This window comes from Halichoerus grypus, chromosome 1 (assembly GCF_964656455.1).
Source record: "Halichoerus grypus chromosome 1, mHalGry1.hap1.1, whole genome shotgun sequence".
Classification (NCBI taxonomy): Eukaryota; Metazoa; Chordata; class Mammalia; order Carnivora; family Phocidae; genus Halichoerus; species Halichoerus grypus.
In genome coordinates this window covers 165,987,196-166,014,339 of record NC_135712.1, presented here as the reverse complement: position 1 = coordinate 166,014,339, position 27,144 = coordinate 165,987,196, and the positions used below count along the sequence as shown (strand labels likewise).

Below are 27,144 nucleotides of genomic sequence, written 5' to 3'. Positions count from 1 at the left end.
CTGTGTGCCGACTGCGGGAGACCAAAGGGGTGGGGCTCCCGTTTCCCGGGCAAGACCAATCCCGGGGCTTTTGAAATCTTCTGTCCTTTTGCTGAGATCTATACACGAAAGGAAGGATTCATAGCTACAGCTTCACCCGCCGGCCTGCGGTTCTGGGTGCGACCGGCCTTAGGATGAACATTGTAGGATGAGTAATTTTTTGGGTAGTGGGTAGACCGACCGGTCCTAGTGCTTGCTTTCTCGTTGTTAGTCCCTCCTCAGGACCCAAAGCTGGGACCAGGGCCAGAGAAGGCCAGGGAATGCCAGCTACCAGAGGCTGAGCCCCCTCACCCTGCCCTCTCCACGCCGTGGGACCCAATGCCTCCAAACTGCCCCTTCCCCACAGTCCTGGGATCCTGTGAGGTAGAAACCCCAGGCAGGGTGGGATCTTAGCTAGGCTCCTGCAGCTAGAACCGAGGACCCAAACCCCAGTGGCCCCAGCCCCTAAGTCCCGGGCTTTCCACAAGCACACGGAGAATGCTGTACTGCTGGACGGGGCCTGGGAGCTCCCCTCAGCCACACATGCATGGTCTGGCAGACCTGGACCCCTCCTGGTGTTAAGGAGTCCGGGGACCTAGGGTGGAGCCTAGGCTCCCCTTGAGTAAGTCACAGTCCCTCAGTTTCTCTCCGACACTGGACGGAAGATCCCTAGCTGGAGATGGTCACTGCTGGAGGGATGATGTTAAGGTTCAGAGAGTGTGATAGACCTAGACCATCAAGGAGCTTGGGAGAGGGGGCCAAGGGTGTGGGGTCTTACAGAGTTAAGGGCTGGGCCTCCAGACAGCAACTCACCCTTCCACCCCTGCCCCAGCTTTCAAGATTATTCCCCTCTAATGGAGAAATATTGCAGGGATGTTGGGGGGTGGCACTTAAAGTGGAGCAGGGGACAAAGTGGGTGGGGCTCTTGGGTCTGCTGTTCTTCAAGGGACAAACCCTGGCCTTCCATCTGTAGCTGCACCGTTGATTCTCTGGTGCATCACTTCTCTCTGAGCCTTGCTTTTCTCAAGTAGGAAACAGGGACAGTGACATTTTTGATATAATACAAATATAATGCATAGTTGTTATTCAAGGAATTCCCTGGTATAGGCATTGAAGTTGGAGAGATTGGGGATTTGGGATAAGCAATGCAACTGTATCTTATTCATTAAGATATCTGCTGGTGGAACTGAAAGGTACCATAATACAGAGGTTTCAAGTGCCAATTCTGGTATCAAGACTGCTGGGAGCACTACTGTATCTTCTCCTTTCTAGCTGGCTGTACCCTTCATCTCTCTGAGCTGCGGTCTCCTCTTCTGTTAAGTGGGAATTAGAGTACCTACGCTGAAGCAACGTTGATGTTGGGAGTAAATGGACTCTGGGAGGTGAAACCGTTTAGAACTTGGTTGGACCTATATGGTGCTTAATCTGAAGATCAGTTCTCCCTGACAAGGGTTGGCCTTTAGTGTATGTGCGTGCGTGCGTGTGTGTGTGTGTGAAGATGCACGTGCACAACCCTCAACCTTTGAGCCAACATTGAGATAGTTTCTTGGTTTGGGCACATTCTTGTTTTCTGCTGATGCTCAGTAGAGGTTTGCAAAGTTCAGATTCTTAGGATGCCAGGCTCCCCTCTGCTTCCCCCCCTTGCCAGTAAGGGATGCCACCTACGTAGATCTTTTGTCCTATTGCCTCCCTCCAGTTGATCCTAGACCCCAAATCACACCATTCTTAGCTTTCCCCAATATGTGCCCCTACCTCCCCGACCCACTGTCTCCAAATCTCTTCCTCTTCCTCCTGAGGCCTCTTCTCCCAAAGTCTTGCTCTTCGGGACTGCCCACTGTTCCTCATGGAAGGTTAATGACTTATGGCAGGTAAAACTTGCTCCCTTAAGTGGTGGAAATTTGAAAGATGTGATGTGGTGGAAGGAGAGAGACCACCCACCGAGCTGTGCACCCTTGGACAAAGTGCCTTTCCCTCCCAGGGACTCCGTTTTCCCGAGTTCAAATCCACGGAGGGCGGGGACCCAGGTGTCCTGCGGAAAAAGGCCTTGTGATGTGTACCGTGTCTGCGTTTCCACGTGTGCATTTATTGTTATTGCTCAGGATAGTGTTGAAAAGGCAGACAAATCCCATTAATTACAAAGAGCACAAGCCAGAGATACAGAGAAATAAAGAGTGTACAATAAGAGCACAGTCACTTCCCAGCCCCGATTGTCCCAGAGCCCCCCCCAGAGCCCGGGCAGCTTGTGGAAGCTGGAGCGGCACCATTTCCTCGCTACTCTGTTATAAAATATGTGCACACAAGAGTTAGCAAAGTGTGGCGACCCCCAAGAGGAAAGGTCCGGAGGGAGAGCACCACAGGCATTACAAAACAGACTTAGGGGGCTGAGAAGGTCCCAGAGCAGCCTCAAAGGTCTTGTTTTTGGCGGAGGGGGTGATTGCTGATGCCCAGGACCTGGGATCCCCTTCCCTCTACTTGGTTGAGTAGGATCTCTACATCACATCAGGAGAGCTTGCTTTAGAACTTGGAAAAGACCTGGGGATTTTCTGCTGTTGTTTGATAGGCCTTGGCTCTGGAAGACCCGAAGCCTTCAAGAAACGCACCCCTCCCATCTTCTAATGGGATCTCAGACACTATGGAGAGAGTTTAGGGTGGGAGGCATGTCACAGTACACCCAGCTGAAAGCCTCCCATAAGTAGAGCATGAATGGATTGGGGGGGTCAGGGTGGTGTGAAGGTCCAGGAAAGAAATTGCTGCATCCCAAAGGACCTATCACACAACCGCTGAAAAAACTTTGAATAAAGAACAAGAAGTGACCCCTCCCACCCCTGCCAAAAAAAAAAAAAAAAAAAAAAAAAGGCAGTTCCGGAAAGGGAGATAGGAATAAAGGTTTCTTCATGAGGAGAATTAGAAATAAAAACAACTGGGCCACGCAAATCTGGTAGCTCCAGGTGTGGGAGAGAGCCCTCTTCCTCTTCTGGACTGGGGCAGATGGAGGGTCCACCCCAGCATAACCAAGGTGGGTGACTTTGGGTCCCAAACTGAGATTGGGGTGGGGAGCTTGGTGGCCTCTCCTGGTGACACCCTTGCTTAGGGTACAGGTGAAATGGTGGGAGGAACTTCTGGCTTCCCCCCAAATTTAGGATGCTCTTTTTGTTTCTCCTATCTAGTTTCTCCTATCTTTGTTTCACTCTATCTAGTGACCCTGAGTGAACGGTACTTACAATGGCAGAAAGGAAGCCCTTTGCACATAGAATGACAGGGCCCTTGGGTGGGGGAAGGGCAGGGGTGGAAGACTTGGCAACATTTTAAAGTTTACTTAAAAGATTAGCTGTGAGACAATAACCAGGACATTTTGTTAAAAAAAGAAAAAGAGGGAAGTGTACTTATCCCTCCTCCACATGATAAAACATTATATAAAGCAACAGTAATTAGAACTGTATGGCTGGTGCCAGATGAGACATCCAGATACGGGAACAGAAGAGAAATTCCAGAAATAGACCCGAATCTATATAAGCTATCAGTATGTGGTACAGGTGGCATTTTAGCATGGTTGGGAAAAGAGCAGCTATTCAATAAGTAGGCTACCCAGGATGAGACGGGTCCAGAGTCCTTGGCCCAGTACCGCCATTTTCATTGGTCTGGTCTCAAAAGCAGGGCACCCTCCCTCTTGTCTACTCTGTGTTCTGGTTGGGACAGGGGGGCGAGGGGCCATGGTGAGGGGTCGGCGGGAGCAATGGAGGCTGCTTCAGAGTTAGGGAAAGCGCTGCCTGAGTCGCAGGGAGGAAATATTCCTCCCTGCCCACCTCCAAAGGTGGGCGATTCTCCAGCCCCAGGGGTCACTGAATGGGCCCCCTGCTCTTCTCTCATCTGTTGAGGGGAGACAAGTCGCTGAGCTTAGACCTCAGAATGAATCTGCTATCTTCTCCTGGAGCCCTTGTCCAGAGGACAGAGAAGAAGCTAAGTGGATGGTGCAGTCCCAAACTGGAAAAACATATATATACATTACAGAGTATATATTTACTGTGTTCTGTTTGATGTTGGTTTTTTGCCTTTTTTTTTTAAACCACAGACATTTCAGAACCACGCTGCGGGAGTAAGAAGAGTCAGCAATTGAAAGCATAACCATTGCATAGTATTAAATGAACAGAGACGGTGAGTTCTTTATTTACAATATTGTCTAGATAAAAAAATTCATAAAAACAGATGAATGGTCATAAATTATTGACCCCCTAATGGGGTGAACTGCCAAACGTACCCCATGCTGCTAGATATAGGACGCAGAGTGCAAGCTTTATGTACTACAGTGAGTTTTGACAAACCAATCATTTCCTCTGTGTGTGTGTGTGTGTGTGTGTGTGTGTAAGCATCCATCATTCCTGACAAGAAAAGACCAACACTGAGGTCGGGTGTCCTCGGTCACTTCCACTGCTCCCTGTTCCCCAAACTAGGCTCCGCTCAGAGAAGGCCCTCCTGTCTTCCCTGTGTCCCGGCTCCGAATGAACAGGGAGCGTGGTGGGCAAGCTCAGCTTTCCTGCTGTCGGGGAATGAGGTCATGGACACAGGATTGGAACCAAGAAGGTGGGGAGATGGAAAACCTTGAGAAAGGAAACTACAAAAAATACCACATTCCAAAGCTGCTCCAGGTTTTTTCACATGTGCAGGTCTTTACTTTCTCGGCAGGAGAACAACGGGCTGGCTTTTGGCGGTGTTTGTATTGGAATCCAATAAGCACATCTGAGGGCTGGTCACCCCTTTGGGGGTGCAGTTTCCTCTGCTGGGTACATTCAGAGAGATTCCTTCACGACATTCAGGTGATGCTCTTGCACACAGAAGGTCCTCCTTCTAGGAAGGTTTTGCCAGGTGGGATGGGCTGACTTGGGATCCCAAAGCCTCAGGTTCCTTCACAGCCACCCAGCCGTAGGCCCTCCCAGCTGACTATGGCTCTTTTCCCAAGTGGCTCTCATCTTGTTTGTGGAAGAATTCTCTGGGCCTGGAGAAGGGAAGGGCTGAGCTGACACAGAGCAACCGTGGGAAGGGGTCAGTATGAGGAATGAACTTTGCAAGCGAGGTGGAAAGTGTTTGGTTTTCCTCAAAGCATGGGACGTCATCGATCATGGTATTCAAAATGTCTTTTGCACTGTACAAGTTTATGGAAAAAGATCGTATGCTGAAAAGTCTCAAAGCAAACTTTGTATTAAATACAAAAGTTCTTTTATGAAAAAAGCTGATACCCACAAAGTGCTTAGCAGTTAAGAGGCTGACGTACAATTAAATAAGCTCTCATTAAGTGGGATTACTAGTGCTGTTATTGTCTTGGGGGAAAAATAACCACCTTTTCTCACCTGTGATACTGTAGGGTTTCAGAATGGCTTTCTGTCTGGGAAAGCAAGACTTGCTGTCAAAAGGCTACAGTATATATTGCGACTACAGGAAGACAATTTGGTTTAAAAATCACACTGAATACATCTCAATATACACATCATAAGGTTCGTTCGGATCTAAATAGTGCAGAGAAAAAGGCTATTCTTCTTCAAAAATAAAAATAAAAGCAGCAAGCCATAATGATCCTCATCCAGTATGCCAACAGCTCATATGCTGCAATTTATAAGTAAATAAACCTCTAAATTACTAAAAAAAAAAAAAAAAATCAACACAGTAGCATTTATAATATTGCAACACTACCTCAACCTCTGTCCAGACAGTGCCAAAGAGAACCTCTTTTTGAAATGCTCTTAGTAAACTCAAGTGAGTTTCATCGAGAGAAAAGTCTTCGACCAAAGCTGGGCGGACCCCGTCATCCCCGGGCCAGGCCCGCCGTTAGTGCTGCGAACCTAGGAAGCCTTCTCTCTTCCTCTCCCTGTGTCTACGGAGCACGGTGTTAAGCCCTCCGGATGGATACTCCTCCTCGGTAGCATTTGGCTTCTGCCTGAGCCTCCCGCGGTAGTGACATAATTGAATGGAAACAGCAGGCAAAAATCAGAGCATGGCTATTGTAAAACATCAAGGATGCAATCCAGGGAAGTGTCTGTTGGGCTGAGCTGTTTATATAACATCTCGGCCGCCAGTGTTCTTAAACCGTACAAATAGCCAAAGACGTTATCTACAGGTTTGTAAACAAATTACATTCTTGTTTTAGGACATAAATAAGTTAAAATAGAGCAATTTAAGCGGAAACAAGGCAACATGCCGGCAAAAAAAACTTTATATATCCGTGTGTGTGTGTGTGTATATATATATATATATATATATATATACCTATCTATATGGACGTATACAGTCTTGGAAAAGTATACGTTGATATAGATACAAAGAAATGGATATAACCTCGTGAGTGTCTGTGAAGTTCTTCGGTTCCGTTGGTGCAAATTTACTAGGTGAGTTAAGCTCTGCAGTTTCAAAAAGTTGTTAAATTAACCTATACAACTGAGACCATGCTGCGCAAGCATTTCAAAAACTCACAGACCAGTGGATTGGATAAATAGTCTCAGAAAAGAGTCTGTTTGCAGTTCCCGCCTAAGAAAACAAACAAAAAACCCTCCCCGACCCCCCCAAAACCAAACAAGGGGAGGACTGGAAGTGTACAGTACATTCATGCAGGGGACGTGGTGGCCTGGCGGGTGCATGGCTGGTCCGTGTTTGGGCGGGAGCCAGGAAGGGCTTGTTCTGGGAAAATCGCTCACTCCCGTAAGCCCCCCCAGGAGATCCTGCCCCTTGCCTCAAAGTGTAAAAGAGTTCAAACAGCATCGCAGCCAGAAAAAGGGTCTGTTGGGTGGAAATGTTGGTTTTCTCGCCAGTATTTGGTTTCCTGTTGTTGCTCCTTGCTGCTTGGGTGAGCTGGGTGCCTGGATGGGTGGGGCCCGGGGGTGGGTGGGTGGCGGTGGGGGTCCTCAGCTAAAGCGACGTCTCCAGGCTGTGGATGGGGCTCCCTGGACTTGAAGAGGTAGCTGATTTGCTTGTGTCGGTCGTTAGGTTGATCCCGCTGTCGATGGCGCTGTTGTTCTTGTTGAGCGATGATGGAGGGCTCGAGTTCTGCTTGAGTGCGGCATCTTCTTCCAGGTCGGTGTCGTCAATGAGGGGGATGTGGGGCTGTGAATCTTCGATCCGGAATTCGGGGTGAGCCATGAAATTATGGATGGAGGTTCGAGACTCAGGCTTTTCTAGACCTTCATAGAGAGAGCTACGGAACGCCTTCACGACGCGAATCTGTAAGGGAAGCACAGGGGTGAGAAGCACTGCCCTGGTGGGGGGGGGGCGGCAGCCAAGCTGGGGGGGCGCTCGGAGGAGGGGTGGGGGGGGAGGGGTTAGGGCACAGCGGGCGGCTGGAATCCACAGTCGCTGGGTGTTACGAGCATGGGCAGGAGGGGAAGAATGGAAGAGGGGGCTCAGGTTATATGCATCCATGAGGTTTTAAAAACTGCTTTGGTTTTGGTCAGAACTACAGTATTAGGACAGGAGGAATCAAGCCCCATCACAGAGATGGTGGGAAACAGTGGTTAGAGGAAGCATAGTCCACTCCGGCGGGCACCCAGACCTAGTGAGAGACTGAGCCTTGTTAACTTCAAAGCACAAGTTCAACCATGCAGAAGGGGAGCGGGACCAGGTGGGAATAAAGGAGGAAGGAGGAGAAGCTAGTTTTAGAACATTAATCTTAAGAAAACCACACGCAGTTAAGAAACCATACAACATGGAACAGATAACGTGTCACAAACAGAAAAGGAACGGAAAGGAGAGACAGTTGGATGAGCCGGGATGAGAGAAGACACACGAGGGCCAGAGAACAGGAACATCAAACTGAAGGCAGCAAGGCAAACCAAAGCCAACTCAGGGCTTTCCGGGGTGCAGAGCTGAGGCGGCCAGAAAGCACGGAGGAGCCGGCAGACTGACGACATTCAGGGGCGGGGAGCATGCCACGGTGAGGGGTCAGGAACCACACGGCACACACAGACAGACACACGGCTACACTTGGAAGCCTGGACAATGTGAACGGAGGTCTTTGTACCCAACGTTTCTTTCCTTCATGCATTTGGGAGGTAAACACTCGAGTATAGACTCAAAGCCCTGGCCAGTCATTGGAGTTGACTTTGGGGTCCCTTATTTCCTGGGGCATTTTATTTCTTTGTTTGTGCTTTGAAAACACAAAACTCCCAAAAAGGAGGCCAGAATCAGATGGCCAAACCCAGCCCTGGGTGGGATTCTAAGGGGGTGTGGACCCGAGCCACAAAAAAGCACATTCTTTCATTTTCTGTGTCTTAGTTGAAATGCGTGGTTTTCCGAAGAGTGTGAAAGGAAGCTGGACATCGAGTCTTCCAGGCTAGTGGAAGGAGCACTGGACTCGGAGTCAGGGAGACCCATGTCTGAAAAAGGCTCTGCCACTTTTGGTGCCTTGACCGCGGGCAAGACACGCTGCCTCACTGGTTGTCCTCTGTCCTGCCTCACGGGGTACAGAGGAACAGGACCCCCGTGCTGGAGAGAGGGGTCCCTTTCTCCAGACTCCTGGGAGGGGGAAGCCATGCCTGTCATCTCAAGGGGCAGATGGGACTTGGGACAAAGGTATTTCCTCCTCTCTTCCTAGCCCCAACTCAGAGCGGAGGCAGTAGCGGGGAAGTACGAAGCAGCCTCGGTGCGTCCAAGGAGCAGAGCCCCAGCCAAACTGGCCGTGGCACTGAGGGTGCCCTCAGTGGCCCTCCCTGCAGAGCAGTGGGTCCCTCCACACCACAGGCCTGTGGGGGTGGGGGGGGCAGAGGACCAGCGGGGTTCTTGTGGGGAGGCCCTTGTGGTCCCAGGATCTGTGGAACTCTCAGCCAAACCCAGGGGTATCTTGTTGGTGGGGCACAGGTGGGGAAAGCCCTGTCCATGGAAGTGAATTTTCTAGATGACTGTGGCTGATGGTTTTAAGTGTCCTAGCGCAGGGTTTATTTTATTATTTTTCCGAGGGAAGTGTTTCTAAAGCACATGAGATGCTCCTCTGCCTTTTGGTTTAGTGTACACAGAGAAGAATGTAACGTTAAGTTGGTCAGTAATCCTTTTGGTCTTTTGTAAGACTCGAGAGTTTTGATCTTTTTTTTTTTTAAGTGTCTCTCTTTGGTTGTCAGCCATCATTACTCGTTCTGACTTTTCCTTGTTTGCTCAAAAGCATCTCTGTCCCGTTTCCCTTTTATGTGCTGTGTTCTGGGGACTCCAGGGGGCCCTGCTTCTTGGAATCATGCTTTAAATAAGAGGCATCAGGGGCCAAGAGAGAGCCTGCTGACGCCGTGACAACCATGTGACTGCTCTGAGGCCTCTTTCTCCCTGGATTCCCTGTTCATGGCTCTGTAGGGATTATTAAATATTCTGATCTCCTGATGAGCAGACCATTACACCCTTGATTAAGTGAAACCAAAAAAAAGGTGTCGTGGGCCTCAGTTTTCTTATCTGTAAAATGGGAATAATTGTCATTGTAACTGTCCAGCCTAGTGACCCGCATGTGCTGAGGCTGAATTGCAATAAGGTGGTGGAGGAGGAGGAATGGTGGTGGGACCCTGTCATGTGACTGAAAATGCAGAGGGCACGACACACAATGAGATGCAGGCCCCTTGCCCTCCCCCTGGCATGGAGACAACAGAAAGAATGAACTGCTCTGGACAAGACTGTGGGGACAAGACTTTTCGGGACACCCCGCCACGGTCATCTCAAGTGTCCACTTCGGTTCTCTCCGCGGCTGAAATGAAAAAATATGGGAAGAAAAAAAGCTCTTCCGCCTCCCATCCCTGCCTACCCTAAAGTGAGATTTTGGGGCTGGAACTGTACTTGGTATGGGGGGAGGGGAGAGGGGAAAGGACCCAGCCTGTGGGATTTCAGACATTGTGGTTTCATCAGCACAAAGGAAACAGGAGACCCACGCCCCTGTCAGACGGCTCTGAGGGATTGCGTCGGCCCTGGGCTGGGACGGGTTCGACATACTCGAATGTTTACCCGGCTTCAGGGAAGCCAAGAGTCTGGGATTGATTCACATTCATTTCAGGCTCAAGGTTAAAGACTCACAACCTCTTTTAATTTCACTCTCTCTTGCTGAACTCTGTCTCCAGGGTTCTCTAGCCCTCTAGGGAAACAAACACATGGAATATTCAGACAGTGGAGAGGTCTAGGCCCCACCCCAGAAGCAAGCCATTTTCTCGCCAACCCAAGATTGCACTGAGTTCGTTACCAAAACGCTAATGAGAGGCATAGCTTTCTTTTCTTTCCTTCTTCATTTCTCCCTTAAGAGACGCGCCCTCCTTGCCCTAATGGTCCTTGGAATCAGGAAGGTAAAGGGGAAGTGGCAGGAGGAGATGGCCCCTGTCTGGTAGTGGCCAGGAAGTGGCCGGTTCTGGGTTAGGGGTCTGACGTGCTTGGCCTGGTTGGTTCGAAGGAGGAGGACCTCCACTGACCAACACGGAGCCTGCTACACACTCGCTAAATTCAAAAGTGGCTTGAGATGCGTTAGGAGTTTGAGGGGCATAAGCAGGAGCGGCAGGGGGCTTGGCCTCAGGTCACAGAGCCGAATGCTCATTTTGTCTTTGGTCACCAGTGGGAAGGTGCCCTTCGCCCCAGTCCCGGCCAGGCTGGTAGAAAGTCCAGCAGAGAAACCGCTTTCTTGGCCTTCTAGAGCCCAGAGGGTGGACCCCTTTCCACTTTGTGAGGCTGTGGGCATGGGCACTGGTTCTGGAATGGAAATAAACCTCTGCAGTCTCCAGGGCTATGGGCTTGTCCGGAAAGTGGTTGTGGGATGGTGGGAAAATGAGGCACTTCGGAGTCAGACCTCTTGCCACTCACTTGTGTGATCGTGGCCAAGTCAGCCCAGTCCTCTGAGCCTCAGTGTCTTTCTCAGGGAAATGGACGTATTGGCAGGTCCTCTCTCCTATTTCCTTGGTGAGGCATATGCGAAATGAAGGATGTGGGGACTACTTTGGAAAATGTTGAGTGAGGCTCAAGTATAAGGCCTTAGGGGTGTGCCTTTAAGTTTCTGGGGGAAAAAAACTCACTTTTGTGTCAGTCAGAAGAGGAAAGCAAGACAGTGGACCAGAGTTCCCTCCCAAACATTCTGGGTGTGAGTGTGACCTGACTGTCACGTCACCGCATGCATCTGTCTGCCTGGGGCCCTCCACCTCACAGTGGTGCCGGGGGAGGGATGGGATGGGGGGCTCCTCACCCCAAGGTCATGAGTCAGAAGTCCGCCCCAAGCAGACACTGCCCCACCACAGACCTTGGTGGTCAACTCATGGTAACCCAGGGGACAGTGGTTTGACTCCTTCTAGGGTATAAGATTCCAGGTATTCTGGACTCAGCATGCACAGGGCCACCCTCCTCTGCTGGAGAATCCCCAGGAAGAAGTCCCTGCTCAGAGGAGGTGGGAGGCAGCCTACCTCTCCATCCCACCCAAGCCGGGACCCCTTCTCTTACTCCTGGCTACTGGTTTCACACCTTCCTGAGGGAAAAAAGCCTTTGACTCCTGAAGGGACCCTGCCTGGTAACTAGAGGGCCCTCAGAGTCCTTGGAGACTAGAGGAGGTATTGTTGTTATAGCAACTATTCAGGTGAAGGAGGAACTGGGGGTATTTATTTAGAGTTCACACTGTGACTGTATTGATCAAAATGTGTGTGTTGAAGCCACAGAGGTTAGGATCCCTTTTGGAACCAGAACTCTTGGCTAGGGGGATGGTCAGGCTCCCACAAGACACCCCAAATTACAGTCTGGATTCTCTGGTAGAGGGTAGGAATACAACATGCTCAAGGAGGCAAGATGGCAGTTGGATGAGGGAATCATGCCTGACCAGCCTCTTTAGGTCCTTGGAGAAAATAGAGGGTGGGCAGAAATGGCTGTCTCTCTGAAGGAGAAGTGTTGAAAACTGGGTGTCACTCAACTGGCCTTATTGAATAAGAAAAGGTGAGAATGATATTGCCCAGGTTTGAGATGACCGAGCTCTTTCTCTAGGCTGTGGGAGCTAAGGCGTGGGGCTAAGCCACAGGAAGACTTCTAAAGGCTGCACGGGTGCCCAGAAATGCCAGGCAGGCTCTGGCTGTGGCCAGTGTGAAGCACCGTGCCTCAAAGAGGTCAGACCCAGCCAGAGGGATGTGGGAGTCACCAGGAGGGATGGCAGGAGCCCAAAGAAATGGATTCTTTCCCCAGTGGCTCTCCAGACTGGAACCCCCCTCCTCCTTTTTTAAAGTGATCTCTATGTTTGAACCAGGATCAAGAGTTGTATGCTCTACCAACTGAGCCAGGCAGGCCCCCCAGACTGGAACACTTGGTCATTGCACTTCAAGACAGCTGGTGGTGCTGAGCAAGGCCAGAGCTAAGTGAATGAAGGAGGAGGTCAGCTGGCTGAGGCTCTCTGCTGTAAGGGGCGGGGGGGGTGGGGTGGGCAGGATGGGACCAAAGTGTTTCTTGCCCTGAGAAAGCCTGGCAGTGACTTCCTAGCGATAGTCACGGCAACGTGACTTGGACCTGGTCTGCTCAAATAGATCTCCATTTCACCTTGGCTTGCTTGGCCTCCCCATCGCTGGGTTTTTGTGCTAATGAATGAACCCAGAAGGGCTTTTCTTCCCTTTTCTGCATCCTCCCTACCTGGCGGGGCTGCAGCCACCGAACAGTCATGGGATATGAGCATGGGCCAGCAACAGGCTCCCTGTGGCTCGTGTCTCCCACCCGAGGGCTCAGATGGCCCAGTTCCCAGCCGGCATGCAGGTCCTCTCCAGCTCAGTGGGAGGGGATGTGTGTGGTGGGTGTACCGTGTTTGGATGGGGGTACAGGCACTGTAAAAAGTATGGCGAGATGAAGCCCCAGGGCCTGTTCCTCATCAAAAGCCCGAGGGCTGGAACAGATGCATTGTGGCAATCTGAGAAGACCAGAACTAGGGGCTCCCCCGCAGTTTGGGAGGGGCTGACTGGACACAAGGTAAGGGAGGCAGGTAGTAAATAGAGACTTCTTATTCCCTCTGGGGCCTGAAGCCATGGAGGGGTTCAGAAAGATCTAGAAGCCAGAGATGAGAGAGCAGGTTAGAAGTGGTGCCATGAGGAGGTGAGCTTGGCAGGAGGGAGAAGTTGGAGGCCAGAGTCCCCGGCTATCCCTCAGATGAGTAAGGGCAGGACACTACGGGTTGGACCAGATCCCTCATGGCCTGCTGGCATCCAGCCAAGATGTGAGACTTGGTTCACCGTTTTCTGCCTGAGGTCAAGCTGAATGGGGAAGGAGCCCTGTCCTTTCTAGGAAGGGGTCAGACCTTCAGCGTGCAGGGCATAGTGTGTGTAAGGCGGCTAATGCCATCAGATGTACAGGGGAAGAAGCAGAGGGTTCTGAACTACCGTGGTGGGGGCCTCCGGGCTGTGATCTCCTCCTCCAAGGCCTGGGACCCCCCCCCGACTGGGACCTCTGACCAGTAGTGACCCCTCTCTTGGCTGGACCCCACTGTGACCGACTGTGACCTCTGATGGCCTTGACCCGTGGTAACGCTCGCCTTACTAACTATAAGACTCTGACCTCCTGGCCAACTCTGACCTTGACCTTGTGGGCCAGGCTTTTCCTGACTGAGTATGGCCCTAAACCAATTGGGATACTCGGATACTCCTTGCCGTCCTGGCTGACTGTTCGGCCTCGGCCGCTGTGACCCTCTAGTGGGCTGGAGCATTTGATCACTGGAAACTCCCCACCAGATGGTGATCCTGGACTGACCCAGACCTTTTTGGCCACTCTTGACCTTCACGACCCCCTGGCTGAGTGTTTAAGCCCCTGACCCTGACCCCAGCCAACCCTGGCCCACCAAGGGCCGGCCACCCCATGACTGGCTATGCTCTCCTGACCAGTGGGGACCCTCCTCAATGGCTGCGGCCCCTCAGCCCCCTGGGCCTCGCCGTGACCGGCTGCCCCCCGTGTCCTTGGGGCCCCGGCCCCTGCCCGCCCAGCGCTGGCGTCGGTGGCGCCCGAGGCAGTAAGGATTCACACTCACGCCCAGCTGCAGCAGGAGGAAGGCTGGTCGGAGAGGAAAGAGCATTGGACAACGACACGCGACTAGGGCTAGAGAGATTGGCTACGTCCTGGCTCTGGCTGGTGACGGAGGACTGTCTCCGCAGGGCTCCCTGAAAGGAGGCCCCGCTCTTGAAAGTATTGACTACTTCAATCTGCAACGGAGGAGAGAACGAGACAAGTTGCGAGAAGAACGGACACACAGCTACACGACTGACAGGCGCAACGCCACGAGCACAGCCGCAGCCATGGGGACAAGGACAAGGTGACTTAGATCAAACAAAGACTACCAGACACACTCAAAGCCTCTGAAAGACGTCTGCTGGGCGCCAGGCCCCTCTGGGGGCCCCAGAGCCCCGGGCAGGGCTGGCCAAGGGCTGCGCGCTGGGGTTCTCGTCGCAGAGGAGAACCCCGGTGGTGTCGGGAGGCTCTGGGCCCGACACCTGCTCCCACCCTGCCCCCAGCTCTCTGAGAGGTCTGTCTCCTGAACCTCGGTCACCCCTAAAACCGGGGGGGGCTGTGAATGCCAATGAGAGGATGTTGGGGAGGGCTCGGTGGGGCGTGAAGCAGCCCAGGTTACAGTGGGGTGCTAGGCGTGGTCTGGGCAAGAGGCCCACCCTCCCTTAGTTTCCTAGTCCCCTGAGTCCCTCATCCCACAGGGCTGTGAACAAACAGTGTGATCTAGAACTCCAGCCTGGGCAGAGGGCTGTGCGAGAGCGTGTGGCCCGCGTGTGGGGGCACAGGTGTCTGTCCTGGGGAGGAAATCCATCCCACACGTGTGCCTGGCGTGTGTGCCTTACTGTGCACGTACATGTCTGCGTATGCGTGGAGAAAGCCAAACTTTGCTTCCCAGAGTGGCCTCGACGCTCTGGTGGAGGCTGGAGGCCAGTGTCCGAAGGCCCCGGTGGGGAACATGCTACACGTGTGCAGAGATGCCCCGGCCCAGGAGAATCTGGGGTTGGCCCTGGCTTTACACCTGCTGGCTCCCGAGCCCTGCACTGCCCCTCCTGGTGGTGACCGGAGCCTGACCCTGACCAGAGCCCCACACTCACCTCAGCACTCAGGCCCCCTCCCTGCTTAGGGGCATTCCCCCTGGAAACCCATGGTGGGTGTGACCCCAATCTGACCCCTCGCAGGTCTGAGGGGTGAGAGGGAAGGTTCCTGAAGAGGCCGCAGCTTCTTTAGCAGCCACGGGAGCGTGCGTGTGGGGAGCATGGGTGTACCAAAGGCTGGCGAGGTGGTGAGAGCAGGGCTGGAGCCCCGTCTCTGCAGGCCTGTGGGGTGGCATGGAGCACGCCCATCTCCATCCCCCGCCCGCCCCAGCTAGATGTGGCCCAGCCCCGGGAGCCTCCTGTACCTGGGTCTGGATCCGATTCAGGCCTCGGAACCACAGGATCTGGCCTCGCCGCAGCTCCCTCTCGGCGTGGTCTATCTCCTCCACGTCCTCATTGAGCTCCTCCTCCGGGATCTCCTCCTTCTGCGTGAGCCTGCCCGCCTCCTTGAGGAACTTGAGCCTGCTGGTCGGGATGGTAGCGATGACCTGCAGGGGGTCCAGCGTCAGGGTGATGGGGGCTGTCCCTCAGGTGGCCTCCTTCCCAACCTGCCACCCCACCGCCCCTCTCCTCCCCAGCCCCCCAACTTACCTAGTTGGGCTCGGCTCACTTCTTAACTCATCCTACCCATTCCTCAACTCCATCTTTTATAATTTCTTATTGATTTGCTTTGTATTTCACTCACTCATCCAGAGTTGGAGGGCACAGTGGAAAATCTTGGCCTTTAGGAGTTGGACAGGTGTGACCTTGAATACCCCAGACCTTATAGGTCATGTGACCTTGGGTAAGTCATTTAACTTCTCTGAGCTCTGGTTTTCCCATCTGTAAAACTGGGGGGCAATTCTCAGAGTTTGAGGATTAACTCTGAGTTTGAGGATTAAGCAAGAGGGTGTGTCTAAGTTGCTGTGCATGAGCCTGGCCCACAGCTGGCCCTCAGGTCCCTGGGTTCATTCCTCCTGATCACTGGGTCTTGTGGTACCTGAGTGTGGGCAACAGGGGCTCAGGGGATGGGTACCATGGGGACAGCCAGTCCTGGGCATTCTGGGAATGGTTGCCCTCCCAGAAAGGGAAGGCAATATGAGAAGGGGATATGCTTTTATACTTAATCGTCCTCCAAAGGGCTTGTCCATGGGGCCGAGGTGTGAAAGGCAGGCCCTATGGGGAGGCTGAGGTGGCAAAGATCAGAGGCCCCTCTAGGGACAGATGGGGGCTGACCTGGAAACTCAGCCTCATGGATTCCCTGGGGTTTCAGCATTGCCCATTGGTATCATCCTCAGGCATTAGGAGTCTGCTCTCCAGATGCCAAGAGCTCCCTGAGGGTGTGGGCTCCAGCAGGATAAAGATGCCCAGGGAATGGGGTTGCTAAGTCAAATCTAGTTTATCAACTTTCCAAAGAAGCTCCAAAGTTTAAAGAAGGACCTTTTGGATGAAACTAAATTTTCTTCTTCATCTTCTAGTTAATTTCTGCTATTGCAACTTCCCACTCTAGCCTGGAACAGGTCGAAGGCAAGAACAATGTCTTAGGCCAGTTGGGGCTCCCACTACCTGGACAATGGAGCATCTTGGGAATAGAGCCCCTTTGCCCCAGATCTGGCTCCAGGTACTTCTCACAAGCACTGCATCCTGGTCGGGCTGCAAGCAGTGAGTGCCGTGAAGGGGTGTGTGTGTGTGTGTGTGTGTGTGTGTGTGTGTGTGTATGCACTCCTGCATGTGTGCACACATGCCTAGGACTTGGGCAAAAGTAGGGAAGGGAACAGTGGGAGAATGTTCTGGGTCACAGCTGGAAGGGCCCCTATGGAGCATCCCGCCCACGATTCCCCAAAGCCGGGAGGATGCCAGACACAGCCCTGCATCACTCTGAGACAAGGCAGAGCTCACCCCTCCTGCATTTCCTTAGAGCTCTCTAAAGGAGTCTCTGCTTGGTGTCATACTACTTACTAATTATCCTCTTAAACAACAAGCTGGCTTCAGGCTCTGAGCCTTGGCAGGCCATGGCATCGAGTTAGAGTTTAATAACGTTGCTCTCATTACATTATTATTTTTTTGTTAGCTTCTCTTTATGACAAATGATACTGATTTTCTAATCATATTAATAATATAAAGTTGCCTTTTGAAATAAATTTCAATAAAAAAACTGATTTGATTGAAAGAAAATATCAAATAAATAACAGGATCAGAGGTATATAGATATAAGGCAAAAGTCACAGTGGTGGTACCCAAAAGACCAGTATGTGGGACCTGGGCCAACCCCCATTGCTTAGATGCCCAGAGATGGGGAGGGCCTTGCCTAGGGTCAGACACTGAGTCCATGGGAGAGCTGGGACCCATTCCTGGGACTCCCGGATTCCCTGTCCAGTGCTCTTTCCCTTCCTCTGCCGAGAGGCATCTCCTACAACCCACCCGGAACTTACCTGGCCCCAGACGAGCTCTCCTAACCCGATGAATATGCACCACATCCACTGGTCCAGCTGCAGTGGAGAGCAGCTGAATGGCTTCCCCCCAAACTGCACGATCACTATCTGGAGGTCAAAGGGGAGCACAGGGATATATATAGAGAGAGACAGAAAGAGAGGGACAGGGAGAAAGAGAAGGAGGGAGAGAGTCAGGGGCCAACTCAGGGGTCTGGGCTCTCAGGGCACGGCCAAGGGGCTTTGGCTGCTCACTGCCCACCCCGGCCCAGGTTGGGGTGGGGGCCTGGCTACCTGGATGGCAAAGGTGCCCAGCACGATGGTGCAGAAAATAGGGTTCCGGAAGATGCCATCGAAGACATTGCGCTCGCCGTGGATCTTGCGGGCATTGATCTCATTGAAGAGCTGCATCATGACGAAGGTGTTGAAGATGATGGTGTAGTGTTCCGAGGGTGGCGAGTGCAGGGGCGCGTTCCTCCCGCTGTCGATCTGGAACATCTTCTCGCCTGCCAAGTCGAGAGGGCAGGAGCGGGGCTGAGGGCCTCGGCTGGGGGGGGGGGGGACGCCGGGCCCTGAGTGGGGGCCTCTTCCGCGCAGCCGGGTGGGTCAGGCAGAGACAGAGGCGGTGCTCTGGATGTCAGGGGGCGGGGTGAGCCTGCACTGTTGGGTGGTCCTGAGTGAGTGGAGGGATGACAAAACCCTTTCTTCTCTAGGGAGAAAGATGTTGGGTGAATTTTATTCCACTTTTCTGTGGAAATCTGATAAAGGTGGAATGCAAGCTCTCCTGTCGGCTGACACTGCTTATTGAAAGTGACCTCCAGTTGGCAAACTCATCTGGACTGGGAAGACTGGGAGGACAGGGTATGAACCAGGAATCCCCGGTGGGAGGTCATGGCCTTGGGCTCCCCTGAAAGTGGTGCTTCTTGTAACTGACTGTGACCCTTGCTGAGACCTCTGGAAGCTTCTGGGGCTCTTATAGGAAATATCGATTGCTATGTGGATGTTGGGGTTTCTAGGCCAGGCTGGCTCCACCCAGTGGCCTCATTCTCTTGTACCTGAGTTATCACATGATGGGTGGAGAGTAGCCCCCCGGTTTGCTGTGTGGACACGCACTGATGACAGGCCCAGTGCCATTCTACATTTTTTGGCAAAGCTGTGTAAGCTGGTGCCAGGAGGGCTTGTGGGGTTTTCTTAGTGTGAGGTGTCTAGCTGAATCCAAGACTGCTGAGAGTAGGTGCTCAAGGGGGGAAGCCAGCAAGTAAACCAGGAACCCCCACCCAGCAGCCTTCTCTCCTAGTTTTGCATTCACATGGCTTCTTCGAAGACTAAAAATACTCTTGACAATAGTCCTGCCAACACATCACCTTCCAAATTCATACAAGAGGACTGCCCTTTGGGGAATAGGATCCATGCCCTACCCACATCTGTACTCTGGACTTTGAGGGCAAGTGCTCGCTGGCATTGAAAGCCCAGCTCCTCACGCGGAGGGGCTCTGCCCATGCTGGGGACTCCTGGCTGGCCCTGACTCCCTGTGTGACTGTGGGCCCGCCCCTTCCCACTCTGGGACTCTCCGTGACCCAGGGGTAGGCTTTGCCCGCATCATCTCTGAAACACCTGAGGAAACCGGGCCTGGTATCTCCCCAGGCTCCCCAGTTCGGCTGCAGGTCGGCTCACCTCCGTGTGCCTCAGGGCACTCCCTGTAATGTGTGGTGGAGCACAGGCGCCTGCCCCACTGAGGGTGGGAAAGACCTAAATGAAGCAAGCAGCCTAAAGGAAAACGCTGTGGGAATAGTTGGTGGCTCTGAGGCGTTTGGTCCCTCCCTGGGGAGGTCTCAGTGAGGATGCCTGCACGGGGCACGGATGAGGTGCGGGAATGGGTCGGAGAAGGGGCCAGAGCCTCAGGCTCCTCCAGGGCGGGGGTGAGAGGCATGAGTCAACACTTGGGTGCCACACGGCCTAGTGTGTACTCAGCGTCTGGAGCTGTCATCAGTGGAAGAGCCCTGGCTTTGGGGTTGGCCAGGCCTGAGACAGGGTCCGGCTCTGCCCAAGACTTGCTATGTGACCTTGAGCAGCTCACTTCACCGCCCTGGGCCCCTGTGACTTCACGGCAGACAAGAGGGCAGATGTGAATCCAGAACGCTGGGTCCAGGCCGGGGTGTCCCAGGTGGGCCGGTGGGGGACTCACCAACAAAGAGCAGGGTGAAGATGAGGGTGAGCTGGTAGACGGCGTGGCCCAGGATGTTCTTCATCATGGTCCGTGAGATGAGGGGCTTGTTGCGGCCATATGGCTTCCTCAGAAGCAGGGTCTCGGTGGGTGGCTCAGTGGCCAGCGCCAGTGAGGCGAACGTGTCCATGATGAGGTTCACCCAGAGCATCTGCACGGCCTTCAGAGGGGAGTCCTGGAGACAGCAGTGGTGGGGAAGGCTGTCACAGGGGAGGCCGGCCCCACCAGCTGCTACGAAGGGCCGGGTGTGGGCCTCAGCAGCTTGTTGGTGGCGTCTTGAGCCGACTCTGCCCAGTGGGTCTGCCCTCAGCTGGCCTCCTGAACAGGCACCCCGCAGGATTGCTGGGCCTTCCCTTCTCTGGAGAACAGCCTAGACCTGCCTACCTGTGTTCTCCCCCAAGGAGAAAATTGAGTCTTCTAGGCATGATGGTCAGCAGCTCCCTGCCTTCTGGTAAATTCACCCACTTCCCCACCATGTGCTGTCCACCCCTTCAGCCCCTGTGGACACATCTCTCCTGGCTAAGGCCAAGCTCTCCCCCGTCTCCAGCATAGATCCCATCTGCTCAGCCTCCTACTGCTTTCCCCTCCAGTATCCAAGGCTCTGGTCTCTGCTGTCCCACCAACAGCGCCTGTGACCCCTGTCCCCTTGTCGCTACCACCAAGTTCCTTCTTACCTCATTGTCCCACTTTAACTTAAGCAATTATTGTGTGTATCTATGATTCCAGAAATAACATACTTCCATGGTAGAAAATTTGGGCAAGTAGGGAATAGCGGAGGAAGCTAAAACTCATCAATGATCTTGTCACTTACAGGCGGCCGCCATCCACATTCTGGTGTGGATCCTTCCACGCCTCTCTCTGGCTGAGACTGGGACCATACAGTCATACCGCTCTGTGCACAATCCCATCATGTGGGGTACACTGCCTCGAGGAGCTGATCTGCTGTCCTCTCCTCCCTTGTACCCACAAGTACCTTGTCCTTGGCAGGCAGACTTTGGCCTTTCCATGTCCCCCAAATCCCTTTCTCCAAGGTCACCAGCACCTTCCTTCTCACCAATTGAGAGACACATTTTCCAGCCTCCTCTCACTGACCTCCCTGCCTTGTTTGGCCACTGTCTCCTCCTGGCCCCTGACCCCACTCTCCTGGCCCTCTTCAGCCTCTCTGAGAATGTTCCTTCTCCCTTCCCTCAGGGCACCTCTTCCCCGGTCTTTTAATTCTGTGCCCCCCACGGCCCCTTCCTCAGCCCTGCTTTCCTCTCCACACCTGTCACCCTGGCTGGCGGCACCCACCTCTCCCTAGCATCACCCTCTCTACAGCCCAGACCTCCCCTTCTGGTGTTAGCTTCATCCACAGTGGAACACCTCCTTCAGGAAGCCCACTGACCCTGTAAGCCTAATAGCCTAAACTGAGTAGTTCTTCACTCCTCTATCATTTCTCAGTGCAGCCCCCGAGGCCCACTCTGCCTGCACCCCATACTCACTCACCTCCTAGATGCATCAGAACCCCTTCCTCCAGGCCGCCTCTCCCACCTGTGCCCTGGAGCAGCCACCTTCCCCACGTCCTGAGGCTTTTTCCTGCTCATCAGCCTTCTCTGTTTACATGTGTTTCAGGGTCGGGACCCCCCATCTCCCCACCAAGGCCTACATGGCCCTGCCACCAACTCAATCTAAAGCCTTAGGCAGACCGGCAGTCCTCTTTGAACCTGTTTCTCCATCTGGCATCATCAGTGGGGTCCCCAGGAAGCCTTGCAGGAGCGGCTGTGCTGTGGGAGTGTTCCCCAAGCCACCACTAGAGGGAGTCTCTCGCCCACAGACCAGGAGAGGGCCCTTTCAGCAGAAGGGACCCACCAGCCACCTCCCAGCTCTGACTCTCAGGAGAGGGTACTGGGTGCTGCCACATGCAGCCCCAGGCGCTCAGAATGCAGCAGAGGGGAGCAGCATTCCTAAGGCCACAAAGCACTCCGGGGCAGTGCTGTGTTTTGGGCCTCTGGGGGCTCCTCTCTGTGGGCAGGAGCTTGTCTACCCACGTGATTGCTGGGAGGCCTTGGAATACTGGCCCTTTCCTCCCCAGGCCAGGCTGGTCAGCCCCTAGGGGGAGGCAGGAGGCTGCAGGAACAATGGCAGTTCCTGGCTGGTCCAGCCTCTGAGCCTCAGTTTCTGCTTCTGTAAAATGGGGATCATACCTCATGGGGCTGGGTGAGGAAGCAGTGAGGCTGAAGACATGCAGGCCTGCTGGCTGGCTTCCCCTGAGCTCAGGATGGGGCTGCTTATGACCCAGATGGTGATCCTGACAGACAACTGCCCCTCCCAGTGACAAGGAGCCCCAACCTGGCCTCAGGGCCCCAGGCAAACAGGCCTCTCCTGTCACACTCCTGCCCCCAAGGCCCTGCTGGCTCCTTACCCCCAGCTGGTCGCCTGACCTCCCTTGGGCCCCGCCCTGCCCCTGCCTCCCTCTGGGGGCTCTGCCTTCCTTCCAGGATGACCTCTTCTGCCTCCTGGAGGGAGGACCAGGTCAGGCAGCCATGGGGGTGAGGCTTGACATCTCCCATTTGCCAGATGACCTTGGGCCAGCCCCCCACCTTGCTGAGCTTCGTTTCCTCAGGCTGGTGCCTGCACCTGAGGTCTGTGATGCAACTCCTGGCCCTTGGCAGAGGCTCCCCCAGGCTTTGGCATGCCCCATCCTGCCCGCCTGCCCCACCCCCCCCCGCCCCGGAGGACCCACCTGCGTGATGCAGGCACCCGTGAAGGCCACGATCACAGCCACCACGTTGACCGTCAGCTGGAACTGCAGGAATTTGGAGATGCTGTCATAGACGTTGCGGCCCCACATCACTGCCTTGACGATGCTGCTGAAGTTGTCATCCGTTAGGATGATGTCTGAGGCCTCCTTGGCCACGTCCGTGCCTGCGATGCCCTGTGGGGACAGGAGCCTGTTTGGGGCGGCTAGGGGGTGGTGAGCAGCTCGAGCAACACTGTTCTCATCCCCTGCACACCCTCAGTCCTATAGAGCCCCCCACATGCCTCCTCCCAACTGCCCAGCTCGGCCAGACCGCGCGGGGTGTGTGTGCGTGTACTCCTCACAGACCCGGCCCCTGAGGCCAACTCCGCCTTCTGGAAGCCTTTCCCTGGCCCATCCTCCCCCACACCCATCACGGCAGGCAGCCCTCTTCCACCCTTCCAGGAAGACCCCGGGGGGCCAGGCTGAGCCTTGAGAGCACTGGGCACGTGAGGTAGATGGTGGGTGAGCTGAGTGTGAACCGGGGGTCCCCACACAGCCAGTTCGAGGCTGAGTTGCCCACACCCCCTGCCTATGAGCTCTTGCCAGGCACCACCCCAGGGCCCGCGGCGAGCTGCCCCTACCATGGCGAAGCCCACGTCGGCCTTCTTGAGTGCAGGCCCGTCGTTGGTGCCATCCCCGGTCACGGCCACCACCTGGCGCTGCTCGGTGTGTGTGCTATCGATGATGCCTGTGGGGCGGGGCACGAGGGTGCTCAGGGCCCCGGGACACTCCGTGGGGCAGAGGCAGCCGGCCGGCCCTGATCGTCGGGAGGACCTCCGGCCGGGCCCAGCCTCCTCTCTGGCCCCTGCCCTGCCCCCCCCCTCTTGCTGTGACTCTCCCCAGCTCCAGGCTTGCCCACCTGCAGGGCATGTTGGGCACCTGAGCCCCGTGTTGGCTTGTGGCCCTCTGTGGTCTGGGCCCCGACGGCCTCTCCAGCACTCTCTTCCCTCTCTGCAGCCCTTGGCCACGCCGGTGGCCACCCCAGCTGGAAACACCTGCCCCTCTGCCTGGGTTCCAGGAGCTCCTCTGTTCTCCCACCATCTGCTCCCTCAGCACCTTCTACCTGGGGGTCCAGTCACTCCTGAGGAGGCCTGGGCTGTGCCATTTGCCAACGACCCCTGACCTATCAACTGGCCTTGACCTCTCTCCAGACATTCACCCTCAATAAAATATTGAGGGGCGCCTGGGTGGCTGGGTCCGTTTAGTGTCTGCCTTCGGCTCAGGTCATGATCCTGGGGTCCTGGGATCGAGCCCCACGTCGGGCTCCCTGCTCCACGGGGAGTCTGCTTCTCGCTCTCCCTCTGCTCCTCTCCACCCCCCAGTCCACTCTCTCTCTCTTGTTCTCTCTCTCAAATAAATAAAATCTTAAAAAAAAGAATAAAAAATAAATAAAAAGAAAAGATTCAACAAATAGAATAAAGAGATGGCATGTAGCCCTGTCACTGAGCTGGGGCCGGTGGAAAGGGCGGGTGAAAGATGTCATCATTGGACACATGTGGAGTTTGATATGTCCATGGACAGGACAGAAATTTGAATGTCACTCTTGGCATGTCCCTCTCTCATCCTGCACCTCACATCCATCACCAAGGCCTGCAGATTCTGCTCCAAGATCCCACGGGAACCATTTTACTTTTCTCTGTCCCCATCCCCTCTGCCACTAGCATCCCCCCTGCTCCCCACCAACCCCAGGCTACCTGTTCACTCTGCATAGCAACGCTGGGATTTCTCTCGAACCCCCGGGACTGACCTGTCCCCTCCCCCAAGCTGAGAATCATTCTCTCACTCCCCACACTGGCCTCAGGGTGACATCCATGTTCTTAGCTCCATTCAGAAATTTCGAAGTCCCTGGTGGTCAGGCCTCACTCATTCTCTGATCGTCTCATCTCTCATCCCTGGCCGCCCCCAATCTGTGCTCCAGTCATAGGAATGGCTCTCCGTCTGCAATGCCGGCTCCCTCGCCCCTGTCTGCCCGGGCTGTCCCCCGCCAGCTGTGCCTGTCCCGCACCTGTAGTCTCAGCTCAGATGCCACGCCCCCTGGGGAAAGTGACTCCCCAAGGACGCTCACCCACCCTCATCAGATCACCGTAGCTCCTGTATGTGTCTCTCCCTGTCCTGTCCTGGCAAGCAGCAGCCCGTGGGATGAGGGAGGGAATGGGACCCGAGGCTTGAGAAGCCTTTGTAGCCGCAACCACCCCCCAGCCCTTTGCATGTGTTCAAGTTCCGCCCTCTTCAGGTCCAGCTCCAAGGCCATGTGCTCTGGGAGTCATCCCGGGCTGCTCCCCCCAGCTGGCGGCGGTCCAAGTCCCCAGCGAAGAATCAGCCTCCAGCCTCTGTCTACCAGGCATTTGTCGCCTTCGTTACTGCCGGGTCCCTCCGCCTGCCTACATGCTCCTCCACAGCAGGGAGGGGGCCAAATTTTCCTCCTGCCTGGCCAAGTGAGCTTCTTTCCACTTCTTGAAGGTATCTGGAAATCTTTGCCTCTGGTCTTTCACAGTGCAGTTCTCTGCCCCGCCTGAAACACAGGCCCTTTCTCCGGGACCCTCAACCCCCCTTTGATGGCCTATGATGTGACATCCATCCCCAGCCTGAGTGAGAGGCCAACAGAGGGCCCCACCCTTCTCTTCCACCGATACAGGCTCTAGGTCTGTGCAAGGAAACCTATTTAATGTCTGCTGGATGGAATCTGGACCATGAATTTCAAGAGGGAAGGACTATGTCTGCCAAGAGCTGGGTCTGGCACTTAGTAGATCCTTCAAAAACACATATCAAGAGAATGAGTAAACAAATGAGTGAGAGATTGAAAAAGAAATGGGGATAGGTTGGGGGGCCTCCTGCTCTGGTATCTGTGATTCTGGGGTGCTGTGTTTCTGTCCCCAAGCCAGATCTGCCTCTATTAATGTCCTTGGGCAACATTTTGGGAGAGGAATCCAAGATGCCCTAGGGATGACCTCAGCCAGAAACCTGCCCTTCTATGGCCATTTTAAAGATGGAGGAATTGAGTCCCAGAAGAGGAGGGACTTGCCCAAGGGTATAGAACAGGTTAGTGGCTGAGCCAGGACTTGAAGCCAGGGCTGTATGACTCTAAAAGGGCCCAGCACCTGGCCACCGATCTGGGCTCAACAAGTGGTATGCCCTCTCTCTGGAGGAAGACAGGGAAGGAGAAGGATGCTAGCTTTTGGCCTCATCTCTCAGGCTGCTATTCCCAGGATGGCCCACCTTTGGGGTCCCCGTTACAGATGTTGGTTGGGGTCCTCAGAGACCAGGCAGACCAAGGATCTCAAACTCACAAGCTCCGGGACCAGACTGAGAACATAAATGAGTGAAGTGGGCTGGATGGCAGACAATAAGGAGTGGTGAAGACTGATTCAAATGTGAGGGGAGAGTCTTTATAAACCCACCCAAATTCAACATAAAAAAGGGCACTATACCAGCCAAATACAACATGTCTGTGGGCCCTATTTTACCCTCAAGCTAAGAGTTTTGGACCTAGACAGGCCCAGTCCCATTGCCTCCTAGAAGAAGTGGAACCCAGAGAGAAGACTCACAACCTCCCCATCTCCCTGTGGTCCTTAGAGGGACTCCCAGGGCTGCAATGGGGTGAGGCAAGGGTGTTGCCAGGTGTGGGGAGCCCTGTGCCAAAGCCCTCTGTCCTGGAAAGAAGCTGCAGGCACCAGGAGAGGAGGAGATTCTGGCCTCAGAACTGCCCCCCCAGTCTTACCTTTGACGAGGGTATGCTTATCCGTGGGGGAGGAGCGAGCCAGCACCCGGAGCTTTGGCCAGATCTTGTCAATTCGCTCCTGTTCAATCTGGAGAGGGATGGGGGAGGGGGTCAGAGAGAAACTGAGGCCTGGAGAAGGGAGGGGACTCACCCAAAGTCACCGGGCTCTGAGAGGCACACTGGCTGGTCTCTGTACAGTCATGTGGCCCCATGCCTCCCAGGGCGCCCCCCCCCCCCAGCTCATCCCGCTGAGGATTCCTTGTGCTGGGCATGTACCTCCCCCTTCTCATTGCGGATCCTCCGGTTGAACTCCTTGCCCTCCAGGCACAGAAAGTCCTCCCCAGGATGGATGATGCCACACTTGATGGCGATGGCCCGGGCTGTGTTGATATTGTCACCAGTGACCATGCGGACGGTGATGCCTGCCCGCTGGCACTTGCGGATGGCTTCTGGGACCTGGTGGGAGGGCAGGGGCAATGGGGATGAGCACTCCTAGGGCAGGCCCTCACCGCCCTATGGATTCCAGAGTGAGCCCTGTTCATGGGCAGCTCCAGTGGAAGGGGCCTGCATGACCATGAGATACTGATAGCACATATGGCATGTAGACCATCTCCTTCCTTCCTGTGCCCATGGCAGGCATTATTAATCGATCACAGAATCCGATGATTAAACCCTGATGTGGTCTCAGAATTCTCGGTAGAGTCCCAGGCAGCTACCACCTAATACTGTGATGGTCCCTTCTAACATGAAACCACTGGTTATCCTGATCTGGGCAAGGACTTTGAGAAAGACCTCAATAACACCCCAGGCAGGGGCAGAACACTCTACAATTGCAGAGGAATGTGTCCCTGCTTTATCCACATGCACAATTCCTACAAACTCAAAGAGAAATATGCTCACGTATTTTCAGGTTTTTGTTTTTTTTTTTTTGTGGGGGTTGGCGGGACACTACATTTGGGAGCATTTCA

The 27,144-nt window shown here is 54.3% G+C and overlaps 1 protein-coding gene across 11 annotated transcripts in view; it reads right to left on the bottom strand.

Moving 5' to 3' along the window:
• Positions 1–2,072: 2,072 nt before the first annotated feature.
• ATP2B2 (ATPase plasma membrane Ca2+ transporting 2) overlaps positions 2,073–27,144 on the bottom strand; it is a 374,078-nt gene continuing 349,006 nt past the window's right edge. For 7 of the 11 annotated variants that reach the window (XM_036079860.2, XM_036079863.2, XM_036079864.2 and 4 more), the window contains 9 exons: positions 26,453–26,632; positions 26,177–26,264; positions 23,040–23,146; positions 22,402–22,593; positions 19,641–19,854; positions 17,750–17,961; positions 17,459–17,566; positions 15,353–15,535; positions 2,073–7,221 (listed from right to left, as the gene is read on the bottom strand). In XM_036079860.2, the coding sequence (XP_035935753.1) occupies positions 6,910–7,221; positions 15,353–15,535; positions 17,459–17,566; positions 17,750–17,961; positions 19,641–19,854; positions 22,402–22,593; positions 23,040–23,146; positions 26,177–26,264; positions 26,453–26,632 (1,596 nt within the window). In that variant the 3' untranslated portion in view covers positions 2,073–6,909. Of the gene's footprint in view, positions 7,222–10,041; positions 10,097–13,978; positions 14,151–15,352; positions 15,536–17,458; positions 17,567–17,749; positions 17,962–19,640; positions 19,855–22,401; positions 22,594–23,039; positions 23,147–26,176; positions 26,265–26,452; positions 26,633–27,144 lie in introns of all 11 variants that reach the window. The other 4 variants (XM_036079870.2, XM_036079865.2, XM_036079869.2 and 1 more) reach the window with 2 other exon arrangements.